At 34.5% G+C, this 13267-nt stretch overlaps 1 protein-coding gene and 1 long non-coding RNA gene across 8 annotated transcripts in view; one reads left to right on the top strand and one right to left on the bottom strand.

The window, feature by feature from the left end:
• Window positions 1-1137: 1137 nt before the first annotated feature.
• The window catches only part of LOC135194187 (uncharacterized), a 59312-nt gene continuing 47182 nt past the window's right edge, over window positions 1138-13267 (top strand). Inside the window, exon 1 of the long non-coding RNA XR_010309704.1 lies at window positions 1138-1218. This is a non-coding gene — a long non-coding RNA (uncharacterized LOC135194187). The remainder of the gene's footprint in view (window positions 1219-13267) is intronic.
• Window positions 5792-13267, bottom strand: part of LOC113392036 (irregular chiasm C-roughest protein-like) — an 87429-nt gene continuing 79953 nt past the window's right edge. For 3 of the 7 annotated variants that reach the window (XM_026628242.2, XM_026628245.2, XM_026628243.2), the window contains exons 16-21: window positions 10253-10347; window positions 9488-9639; window positions 8993-9100; window positions 8234-8323; window positions 7797-7847; window positions 5792-6042 (exon numbers count right to left, since the gene is read on the bottom strand). In XM_026628242.2, the coding sequence (XP_026484027.2) occupies window positions 6008-6042; window positions 7797-7847; window positions 8234-8323; window positions 8993-9100; window positions 9488-9639; window positions 10253-10347 (531 nt within the window). In that variant the 3' untranslated portion in view covers window positions 5792-6007. Of the gene's footprint in view, window positions 6043-7796; window positions 7848-8214; window positions 8324-8992; window positions 9101-9487; window positions 9640-10252; window positions 10348-13267 lie in introns of all 7 variants that reach the window. The other 4 variants (XR_010309703.1, XM_026628247.2, XM_026628246.2 and 1 more) reach the window with 4 other exon arrangements.

Below are 13267 nucleotides of genomic sequence, written 5' to 3'. Positions count from 1 at the left end.
CTATGAGTGAGGCTTATATTAAGCAGTGAATATGTATGACACATCCCTTTCTCATCTCTCACTAATAATTGAATATTTGTATATTCATAATATATGAATTATTTTGATGATATTGATGATAAACAGTTCAGATAGTTTGACTCATTAGACAAATTCACCGAGGATTGCTGAATTAAGGAGCTTATGTTAGGTAGTTGCACAATGGTGTACAAACTCAAGTGCACAATATTTTACCCTCGTACAATCTGATGACCTTTGACACGACCGGTAATACTTCAAGCACAGCACTAGCAGCTAATCATGCTATCTGGGACACGGGAACACCGCTATCTTCCAGATTAAGCGAGTAAGGAAGAAGGCAGAGTTTTGCTACTCTTGACAGAGATAACAATACGAGCCAGCGCTTTAAAAATACCAAGATCAATGATCAATGAGGCGATATCAAATTATTTCCACGCACAGCTGAAACTTCTAAGGCTTGAAAGTGGAAATTTGGACCAAAGGTTTATTCTATAACAGAAGCATCTGCTTCGACGTCTGATCGGGAAGCTAATGATTACGTAAATAATGAAAGACAACGATAAATACATACGTCATTAATATTATTCGTTCATTATATATAAGTTAAGCGGTTGTTTTATAACGTTGCATTCTATCAACATGTTTCATCCTAACCTCGAGCGTTTCACTGTTTTAAAAATGGCGGTCCATGACCACAGGACTCTATTGCGGTTATCTGTTCGTACTCAGCAATGTTGATTGACTGGTTTCCCATTGTCTATTAAAAAAAGCAAACACTAAACACTCCTATATCTATAGCGTTAAAGTTCAATTTCGCTTAACAATCCCAATTGAAAATAGTCCTTTTATTATCTGGTTAAATGCAACTAGAATTAACTCCTATTTCCAAGTCTGTTAGAGTGAAATTAGCTTGGTGCGATACCTTAGAATTATAACTGTTTCTAAAATAAAAAAAAAACTTCAATAGTATTTATGGATTGACTATTTATTTATACATGTATTTATTTAATACATCAATATTTAAACGTATATCTGTAAAACATAATTAATGATGTCATGTTTACCACAAATGGTAAGATTTTGCGCAGGCTTGTCTGTGTAGGTACCACCCACTGGTCAAAATCAAAATCAAAATATACTTCATTCAAGTAGGCTTTTACAAGCACTTTTGAATCGTCGTTTAACAAACTATATTAAGTGAAGCTACCACCGGTTTGGAATGAAGATTCTACCGAGAAGAACCGGCAAAAAACTCAGTACTCTCTACAAAAGTTACTCTTTTTCAATGTTTAAGAATACAAAGACATGTTAGTTAAATACAATTATATATGTATGTATACTGTCTGGAAGTCAACAAGTATTAGCTCCACGCTTTTTTATCATATATATAATCCTGTATTGAATAATATGCCTTCTTTACCAATGCATTTTTTTACAAATGATTTAAATCTATGAAACGGCAGAGTTAAAAATATCTGCGGAATTTTATTATAGAAACGTATTCCCATCAGATATCCTACCGAAAAACAGCAATTACATTATTGAGTTATTTCAGTCGTCACTCAACGTGTATATATTACGCGATATCCATCTCTAAATATAATTTTCTTTACAGCATACACAACATACACAATTATTTAGATGAAATATAATACACTTAAACGATTTTATATCAATCTGCGAGGTAGGTTTCTGATTAATTTTTTTTAACGAAATCATTTCGAACAAATGAAAACGAAATATAAAAATTGTCATTTCAACAATCATTACGTTATTACAGACACGACATTTATATTGCAATCAGAAAAACAGTATTATAACTTAATGTCTTAATCATTAGGCTGTCTGATCTGTGAATGATGTATTCTTATTTTATCTTAGACTGTGTGCAAGAAACATTGACATCGTAGGTTTGCCACGCACTGCGATAAAACGCAAGCGGTTTAAAACCGTCGATAAATTATTATATAGGGTTTTCTATCACTAGCGGTTTTTGCGGTGATTTCGATGATGATTTCTATGTTTCGAAAACTATTTTTATATCTCATAGTAATAGTATGGTAACACACAGCGGTTAACCGTACTTAGTTTCACAATTAGTATCGGCTGAGCGACTGATATTTGGCTAAAACATACTTTCAATTGTCTTGTACTCAGTACATAATTATGGTGGCGGTACAATTTCCATTTTGCATTATTTAAAACCAAAACCACAACGCACGCTGCTCAACAGAATAAATGCATTGCGTATGTGTATGTGGTTTTGCGTTTTCAGCTACAATAAAACCGCTTGCGTTTCATCGCAGTGGTTGCAAGCCCTAGACACGAGAAGTTAAGGTCATTACAACAAGCTTCTGACTTCTTAAAGTCAATACCTTCTTTCTGGGGAATAATATTCGTTTGTACTATAAAATATTCTTAAAATCCTCTATTAATAAAATTAAATCTGAATTTAAAAGTCATTGATGATAAAGGCTTATTACTTGATAAATTAAAAATTAAATAGATCATAAAAAAAGCGTGTAGGAATCGTGGATGTCCAAGCAGGAAAATTTAATTTAACTGTCAAAACTATCTAATATGTCATTGAATTGTTAAAAAATTACTGCTACTGACTTTTTTGACAGTTCTTCTCTGTCGTAACTTAACATTTATTAATTAAATCCTTTAATATGACATCGTCACCATCCTCCTGCCCTTATCCCAATTTTACTTGGGGTCGGCGCAGCATGTCTTCCTCTTCCATACTTCTCTGCCGGACGTCATCTCACTAGTAACATTCTTTCTAACTATGTATATCGTCTTTCACACAATCCATCCATCGTTTAATATGACATTGTATATTTTGATTTATAGCCGAGATGGCCCAGTGGTTAGAACGCGTGCATCTTAACCGATGATTTCGGGTTCAAACCCAGGCAGGCACCACTGAATTTTCATGTGCTAAATTTGTGTTTATAATTCATCTCGTGCTCGGCGGTGAAGGAAAACATCGTGAGGAAACCTGCATGTGTCTAATTTCAACGAAATTCTGCCACATGTGTATTCCACCAACCCGCATTGGAGCAGCGTGGTGGAATATGCTCCATACCTTCTCGTCAAAGGGAGAGGAGGCCTTAGCCCAGCAGTGGGAAAATTACAGGCTGTTTATGATGAATTTTATGATTTATTTTGATTTTGATCTCGAGAACTGCAAGGTCTATTGAAAAAAAAAATGGAGTTCGATAATTGTTGAATAGCATGACATATTACTCTGTATACGATACGACTCTAAAGACCATATCAGAAACTCAATATATCCTTCTTAATACTTAGTTGTGTACTCATCATCTGTATGAACACTCGAAATATTTTCAAAGATCTATTGGGTTCTAAGCCGGCACATCAAGAGATTTTAGGTTTAAATCTCAGATCGGGCCAACAAAAAGTTTTTGTATTTTCTTTCGTACTAGAGGGGAAAGCCCCACCCGAAAACCGTTATTAAAAACATCGGTCCTATCCCCGAATTCTGTCCAGTAATATGAGTTTGCCCTACCATCGGATTGACACATTTAGAAACTTGAGATTACCTGTATTTGCGCAAACATTAGTGTGCTGTATTTCTTGCAATTTTAGTCACCAACATAAGAATGGCCGTGACTGAAATCCCTTAGGATTCTATACTATAGAAGAACATCGTCAAAATTATTAATTTGATTTGAAATACAACTTAAAATGCCGTACTCTGGAATTACTGCATCATGACGGTGGATCGCCTTCGGGTGTTTGTATAATAGTCATAAATTGTAGCTTTACTGGCTCTATGTGGTATCAGATTAAACAACATTTTTTAGTATATTCACATGATATACGAAGTGATGAAGAGATTTCTTATGACTTAAGCAACTGTTGGTTTCTAAAAGGGTTTTCGTTTACTTTTTCTGTTTTGTTTCAAACTTGTTTAATCATTGTTAAGGAAAACTATGACTTATGCATAATCGTCTAGTCCTATCCATTCACGACTACACACACTAATACACACTCTACGTTGAATTATTCTCAGTGTGAGTGAGTACCCACGAGATGTCTAAGTGTGCCTGAGATGACTCACAATTATATTAGTTAAGTTTATTTTATTAGTCTATGATTTAACAGGAAGGGGCGTGCCTTCGTAAGTGAATAGAACTATGTATTGTATTGTATATCATTAGGTAACATCTAAGTTACACTAAGGTAAAAGTATTACATTTGTGACAGTATCAGTATCTGTGAGGCTAGGGTGACCATAAGATTTTATTTTTTACGTTGTATGAGAGACTAGTCCTGCGGATGTAAGTATTATATATTCGCCTACGGTTACCGTTTTATCAATTGAACTTCTAAATTAAGAAAAACATGTTTTTTTTTTTTAATTAAGAATATTGTCTGTTTCTCCTTTTTTATTAATTACATTATTTTTTTATTAAGATTCGGTTTTAGTTAGATTATTAATTTTCTGTAATGCTGTCATACAATATGAAATGTTTATTTAGACCCTTTACTCGTGCGATGCCGGGACGGTATACCGGGACCGGGACATTTAGTAACAATTGCGGGGATTTTTTTTCAATAAAACATATAATAATTATTTTATTACATATTTATTTTGAGAACAATAAAAAATGGCAAATAATATTCGCATGCAAACGAAAACACTATCATGCAAATATTTCTATACATTTTAAACAAAAAATGGCGGCTTACGCAGTTTATAAGTCATTCGATGTAAAGAAAAAAAAAACTCAAAATCATATCTTAATAAAAAAGTTTCTTGAAGACAATAAAAGGCTTTTCTAAGTCGTCACTATTTAAATTATCACAGGTTTTTTTTTTCTATTAAAGTGACCATTTGCTAATTATTTATCTATCTAAAATTTTATAATATTTTTTTTCTAAAAAATCCTTTAAATTTTCGACAATGTGTATGTATAGACAATTTTAAATTCATTTTAATTTCAGTCAAATACATTGGATTTAGTTATTAAAAGTGGTCTAATGCAATTTTGTACAGTGTTAACAATGTCAGTTATAAAAAAAATTTATTTTAAATAAAACTAAAACGTTTCGTCTAAGAGCTATTCTGTAAAAACTCGAAACTCACGACAATAGAGGTATTCTGTAAGAAAAATCATTTTTTGGATACACGTATTAAAGTCGTCTACATTTCACGAGTGAGATACAAAGTGAGATGCTGAAACTGACTGTGAAATTTCAGAAGGTTACATTGACAATTTTAATGAAATAAAAGGTTCACGCTTAAAAATAGCTTGTTAAGTGAGTTAACACGAGTTACGACGTTCTTACAGAATTTCTCTGTAGATCAAAGTACATTACTTCCAAACTAATGATAGTATTGACAATCAATAAGCAAGTCTGGTTTAGGCTTTATAATTTGTAAATACACGTACAGAGTATGTTTATATTTGGCTATACAATTACATTAACTGTTTGTACAAAATTGTTACTAGCAACTCATATTTTAAGATTCACTATGGTAAAGCTAACAGACCGCTAGTAAAATAATGATATTTAATAAATCTGGCAATTCTATATTTAAATTGTTCCACTAGCGTCTTATAAATAACCTATTGCAACATTTTGAGCAATACTATATAATAAAGTAAATAAATCGTTTTACAAAAGAGTTTTTACTGTAAAAAAAAAAAAAACGGTGGTACATGATCCATGCATAAGCATAACATCAATATTAATACGAACTCGACGAAAGCTATTACAACAAAAAAAAATAATCGTTAAATAATTTAAATTAAAAAAATATTTACTGTCGCTCGCGTGTAACTGTCCTTATTTCACTTTGTACACCTAACCTATATTCTATTTACATCTCAGTCGTAATATTTATTTAGGAACGTTATATATTACAAGTGTTTAATTTAACACGGTTGTATAGAAATTAGTCCATTTTTTTTTTATACAATTATTATTATATTTTTACACTTCGTTAACGCTACACATGCGTGGCTAACGTCGTCGGTGCGTTACCTGTAAAAGATAATTATTATTAATGAACAAATAGTCTAGATTTATTTTGATAGCTGGCGGAACGGTTCGGTAAATAAATATACGTAATAAAGATTGATGTGTCATAAATACAAAGAAATGTCTTATAAGCAGAGGAAACCATTCTCTGCAATTCATATTTACCTATAGTTTATTCCAACCACACTAAGACAAAAGCGAAATAAACCTACATTTTACATCGAATTTACGCGTTATCATTGGAAAGCTTGAATAGTCGAAGATATTCGTTATGGGTTTGTTATATAAATAAAGATATATAAATCAAATTGTAGTACACTATATGTATAAGTTGTGAGAAATTCGCATGGAATACGTAAATCTAAGATCTGTCCGTCTTTATTGCTTGTTTGATTGGAATAGACTCTAAGGACTGATCGTCATACGATCATATAAATTTAAAATTAGTATCGTGTGCTCGCTCTTTATATGGAGCAAAACATACGTGAAAGAAGAGTACCTAAGTAGATACTTTTTTAATATTATAAATTATATTTAATATTATAAAAAGAAAGAAAGTTGCCAAAGAAAGACCACAGTGGCGTGCATTTGGAGAGGCCTATGTCCAGCAGTGGACGAATGTCGGCTGGTGCTGATATTTTTTAATTGAAGACATACTTATTTTGTAATCTTAGATATGTATGCGTCCAATGTTCTCTTCGTTTGATTCCTTCACGCCAATAGACTATTTTTAATTATCGTTGAGTTGTTCGAAACATTATACATTTAACATAATAATTGGAACAAATCTATCGTGGCGGCAAGATGTCATTTTATTCGACGGATGAGATTACTTGTTGGCGTTAATTATGTGACATTCGAAATTTTGACGTTTCGTGATTATTTTCAGTGAGATTATTATAATTAATCGTCATTTCTACACGTCACAGACTAGTGTTTTCATTGTTTTTTAACCACAGAGTAATCAATTTTCCATATTGGAACTACAAATAAGTTTATTGTACATTTATTGATATTACTCTGGAGTTAATTTTTTTTTAATACCAAGAACTCGGTTACGTCCTTCATAAAAATCCTTTTTTGAATTGTCTCTAGAAAAAGGGTAATCAAATTTAAGTTTTACTTATAATAAGGACAAAACTTTGATTTTCACAATACAAAAATGTAGATCATATTTTAAAGATATAAAAATGTTTGCATGTTACATATTTTAATAAAACATTCACATTCGTTCCAACCAAACAAATCAATTCAAACTAATGCTAGCTCAATAAAAATGACAGCCTTTTTTTACGTGAAATCATTTTTTAACTAAAAAAGCGTTTGTAGCGAGCAAATTTAATAATACATGATAACAATATATAATTACGAAATGAGGACTTATCTAAATAACATTTAATTATTATAAATGGGCTGAGATGACTCAGTGGTTAGAACGCGTGTATCGTAAACGATAATCGCGGGTTCGAACCCGAATAAGCACCGCTGAATTATCATGGCCTTAATTTGTGTGTTTTATTCATCACGGCGAAGGAAAACTTGACATTAAGTATCACATAAAAATACATAAAGGTATTCGATATCCTATTTCGATTACATATATGATATTATTTGATCGCCTCGCGATAAAACTATACTACTAAGAAAAATAGCAACATTCACATTTTACAAGCAAATACGTAAACATACAGACGTCCAAACACCGAACTACTTATTGCTATAAAACAATTGAGAATGCAGTGTTAAATAAAACTTACAATTATTTTTAAGTATTATCAGAGTTGAAATCCTATAAGGTAAGTTTGAAGCTGCGGAAAGGTAAGATTATAAATTTAAGATAGAACTAATAAATAACAAAAGCGCTAAAATAGATACAGATTTAAATACTAAAGAATTAACTGACGAACAATTTTATGTAGAAAGAATGCTTGTGAAATTGTAAGGTAAATTAAGTTAAGAAAATGACATTTTCTATAAGCAAACTACTAAACAGATACTTTGGTTGTATATCAAGAGTATTCAAACTACGTAAAAGAACTATTTGAAATTAATTAAATAAACAATTTTTTTTTTAATATTTCATGCAATTTGTAAAAAAACTTACCTAATTACACATGCAACAGAACCGTAAAAACACATAACCCCAAGCCGTGCTATCTAAAAAGGGTAATTTACCTAAGCAGTCGGTGCTAACCTGGGAGATGAACTGAGCTTCGCACTGCGGAGTATGGCGGCGGAGCAGGCGTAGAAGCCGGCTTCGCGGTATGAACTTGGTTTGAATAACCTGAGGTAAGTTACGTAAATATAGATTAACTTACCTAAGCTATTTGTGATGAGCAGCTCTGTATATTTACAACCTTGGAAGTGATGGTATGGCTTGTACATAAATGAAATTCATTTCCCAGGATGAAAATCTTTTTATGATCTCTGTACATAGATATTTAGAGAAATGTTTTGCAAAGGCGAATTTGAAACTTATCGCTGTTCATGGATAATTTGATAGCAAGTATTCATCTAACTTTTCGATATTAATACTTCTTAGAAATTGTTCCAAATTTTCTTGCGAATAATAAATATGTCTTTATTACCCTTATTAAATCTCTGCTAGTTATAGTAAATTAAGATATTTTGTAGGTGCAGTTTTTTTTTTTATAGTAATTACAGATAAAAGTATAATTATGCCGTGACGGTTTAGTGATTATAAGACGAGAATCTTAATTGATTCCGAGCTCAAATACGTACAAACGCCACAGAAATATCGCTCGCTTAAATTATTTCCTGTTTTTAATTTTCTTAAGCTTTTGGTAAAATAAATATCTGATATTCATTCAGTATAGTATGTGTATTTTGTTTTTTCACAATAAAATATAGCTATAAATTAATGGAGCTCACTTAAAATGTAGTTATAACAAAGTTTATAAAAAACTAAAATACAAAAAGAGGGGTTACTTACTCATTGTACCATTTCTAAGGTAGGGATTTCCGTACGTCGCTGCGTATCTTAAGTCGACCCCGCTTTGATTTTTACCCCCAGACTGGGTGTAAACGGGCACTTGTGGTGCTAATGACAAACAAAAATTATATATTTTCATGTAAAAGTCTCAGCTATACTATAATATATTATGATTCGCTTCGTGGAATATAACACAATAAATACTTTTTATAACTAGAAATTTAAATGACTTTTTATATAAAATAATTTAATAATAATATATATTTTTTTTATATTAAAACAATGTAACAATAGTATATCCGACAATCTAAGCAATGCATTTTTACAGCTTACACAAATATACATACAACAAAATATGATCTGATAAAATTAATTCACAATAATATTATAAACACGAAAGCAATCTATTACGCTTTCACAGCTAAACTCCTGAACTGAACGCAAGCAAAGCCGCGGGCCACAACTAGTGTATTATACAAAAATAATTGAATTTACCTTCGCCACCAACAGGTAAGCCTAAATTATTAATAGCGTCAGTTTCGTCAGTTTTCGTTCGTTGCAACGAATTGTTCTGCGATCCGTTACCGGCTGACAACGGAAGCGTTGACGACGTGTCTATACTACGCGTCAATGAACCTTGAAGGGACCTATTGGAAGAATAAAGTCATTTTAAATCGATATAAATTCATCATCCTCCTGCCCTTATCCCAAATTATGTAAAAAAAATTAAGTGGTAGCAAAATAATGACAGACATTTTTAACTTTGCCGTTTCATAAATTCAAATCGTTTGTAAAGAATACATTTGTAAAGAAGGGATATTATTTGATACAAGATTATATAGATGATAAAAAAGCGTGGAGTTAATGCTTGTTGACTTCCAGACAGTATACATACATATATAATTATATTTAACTAACATGACTGTATTTTTAGATATTGAAAAAGAGTAACTACTGAGTTTCTTGTCTGTTCTTCTCAGTAGAATCTACATTCCGAACCGGTGGTAGCTACACTTAACATAGTTTGTTAAATGACGATCCAAAAGTGCTTGTAAAAGCCTACTTGAATAAAGTATATTTTGATTTGATTTGATTTGATCTGAATGTGATTCTTTATATAGAAATTATATTAAAACGCAAAATAAACGGTCAACATATCAATCATAAATATTTTTTTCTTATATAATCAATAAAATATAATAAATGAGTTGTTAAGATATAAAACCTCATTTCAATATTTAACGAATAATATTTCTTTACCTGCTAGTTGGTACTTCGAGTGTCGGAGATTGAACCCTCAAGTGTGGGGGAGGCACGTACCCTTGTGGGTAGTCGTACACGTAAGCGGCTGGGTTCTAAATAAAAGTAAGAGGATCAATAATGGTAATTTACCTTTCATGAAAATAAAATAAAATATATCGAGAATCCCTTACTTTAAGCTTTTGTCTATCGTCAATAGATAATATTACGATGCTAGACTATATATATACATATATTTTTTTTTTTTTTTAATACATCAACGTGGAAAAGCAAAGGTAATAAAATATTAAGGTGCATTTATTGACAACAAAGAGCGACTCAGTAATTATAAAGAAAAAACAAATTAAGAAGATACTATTATCATTGAATTTTTAAAAAAAGTTAATACCATAAAATTAATTAATTAATAATTTTTCATATACTGGAAATCTGAACGAAAGGGACTTAGTAAATTAAGATAATGTCATTGCGTACATATTAAATTATGCATTACATAACCGTACCGAATAGTGTATATTAGCGCCATAGAATAAATGGACAGATGAGATATATTCTATTTTTTTTTTTCTTGTAGTCATGAGCATTAAGTCAATGCTTTCAACAGATTAAAATTAAGTAAGTTTAACAACACATACGTGTAAAAGACATTGTAAGTCGTAAAGTCATCACCATATTTATCCAGAGATACTGGCAATACAGCATGTACAAGTATATACCACTCTGTAAATAGTTAATGCAATCTAATAGTTCTGAAGCGTCAATAGCGTAATGGTTTACGAGCCGCCTAGCGATGTAAAAAGTCGCAGGATCGATCCTGACCCCTTGGGCTATTGTCGTCCCCACTCCTAATACAAGTACACATCAGCCCGCATTCGTCCACTGCTGGACATAGGCCTCTCCAAATGCACGCCACTGTGGTCTTTCTTCGGCAACTCGCATCCAGCTCCTGCCAGCCGTCTTGCGCAAATCGTCACTCCACCGTGCCTGAGGACGTCCTACACTACGTTTGCCGAGACGCGGTCTCCACTCTAGAACACGTTTTCCCCAACGGTTATCGGTTCTACGACAAATATGGCCAGCCCACTGCCACTTCAGCTTACTAATCCGGTGGGCTATGTCGATGACCTTGGTTCTCTGACGGATCACCTCATTTCTGATGCGATCCCTCAGAGATACTCCGAGCATAGCCCTTTCCATAGCACGCTGAGCGACTTTAACCCGGTGGACCAGCTTTGTCGTGAGTGTCCACGTTTCGGCTCCGTATGTCATGACGGGTAGGACGCACTGGTTAAAGACTTTCGTCTTAAGGCACTGTGGGATCGACGATGTGAAGATTCGTCGTAGCTTCCCAAATGCTGCCCAACCTAGCTGAATTCTTCTATTCAACTCATCCTCAAAGTTGTTTCTACCTAATCGCAATGTCTGCCCGAGGTAGACATATTTTTGAACAACTTCGAGGACGGTACCGTGTATCGCAATCGGTTCCGGTAGAACATGTTCATTGAACATGACCTTGGTTTTATCCAAGTTCATCCGTAGGCCGATGCGCATAGAAGAATCAGCCAGCTCATTCAGCATCTGTTGCAGGTCCTGCAGCGTTTCTGCCATGATGACGATGTCGTCTGCGAATCTCAAGTGAGAGATGTACTCGCCATTGATGTTGATGCCACGCCCTTTCCAGTTCAGCGTCTTGAACATGTCCTCCATTGCATTAGTGAACAATTTGGGGGAAATAACGTCCCCTTGTCTCACTCCTCGATGCAATGGTATGGGATTCGTTTGCCGACTCTGTACTTGGACGGACATGGTGGCGGCCTTGTAGAGACATCTCATCACTTGGATGTATCGCCAATCAACTTGGCAACGCTGCAGGGACTCCAGAACAGCCCAGATTTCAACCGAATCAAACGCCTTTTCATAGTCCACGAATGCAAGACACAGGGGCCGATTATACTCATGGGACTTCTGTATAATCTGCCGCACTGTGTGGATGTGGTCTATGGTGCCGTATCCGCTCCGAAATCCGGCCTGTTCCGGGGGTTGGAATTCGTCGAATCTTCGCGCAAGACGGTTCGTGATCACTCTTGAAAACAGCTTATAGATGTGGCTCATTAGGGATATGGGTCGATAGTTCTTCAGCAGGGTCTTGTCTCCCTTTTTGAAGAACAGGACGACCACACTCCTACTCCACGCCTCCGGAGTTCTCCCTTCGAAGAGGACAGAGTTATAAAGCTTCTGGAGCTCCCTCAGTACGGGTTTACCTCCTGCTTTCAATAGCTCTGTTGTAACGCCGTCCTCTCCAGGGGCTTTTCCATTTTTAAGCTGTTTAAGAGCAATCTCAATTTCGCCAATACTGACTTCTGGCAGGTCTTCGGTGAAATGGCATGTTAATGTAGCTCTAGGATCCTCATTTTCGGGATCAGGTCGAGATGCATGCGATGCGTATAACCGGCCGTAGAAGTCCTCTACTTCCGAAAGAACTGCCGGCTTGGAAGAAACGACTTCTCCACTTGCTGTGGTCAACTTCGTCAGGTGGCTTCTTCCAAGAGATTGTACGAACACCTTAGACCCCCGATTCTGCTCGATGGCTCTTTCAATCGTAAGAGTATTGGAGCACCGGAGGTCGTGTCGTACGCGCTTGCTGATCTCTTGGTTTAGTTGCCGTTTCTCGGACGAAGTGACAGGTGGGTTTTCACGTCGTTTCTTCATTAGCCCTAAAGTCTCTTCCGAAAGTTTGGACTTTCTGCCCTTACGCTGCATGCTACAAAATCTCGTGCCTTCTTCCCTGAGAATTCTCACTACATTTTTGAGGTTCTGGTTTACGTCTGTTGTGGTTTTCATGGCAGCGAATCGGTTCTCCAGGTTTGACTGGAACGTTTCAGATCCCGCAGTGGTTTGGAGCAGGGATGGTCGGAGTGTAGACTTCATCAGACGGACGCGCTCGGCCTTAAAATTGATATTCAGAGAGCCTCGGACAAGTCGGTGATCACTACCGGTATTGAACCTGTTGATCAC

Source organism: Vanessa tameamea, chromosome 27 (genome assembly GCF_037043105.1).
Source record: "Vanessa tameamea isolate UH-Manoa-2023 chromosome 27, ilVanTame1 primary haplotype, whole genome shotgun sequence".
Taxonomy (NCBI): domain Eukaryota; kingdom Metazoa; phylum Arthropoda; class Insecta; order Lepidoptera; family Nymphalidae; genus Vanessa; species Vanessa tameamea.
Note: the sequence above shows the minus strand (reverse complement) of the source record. Positions and strands in the feature narration are given on the sequence as shown.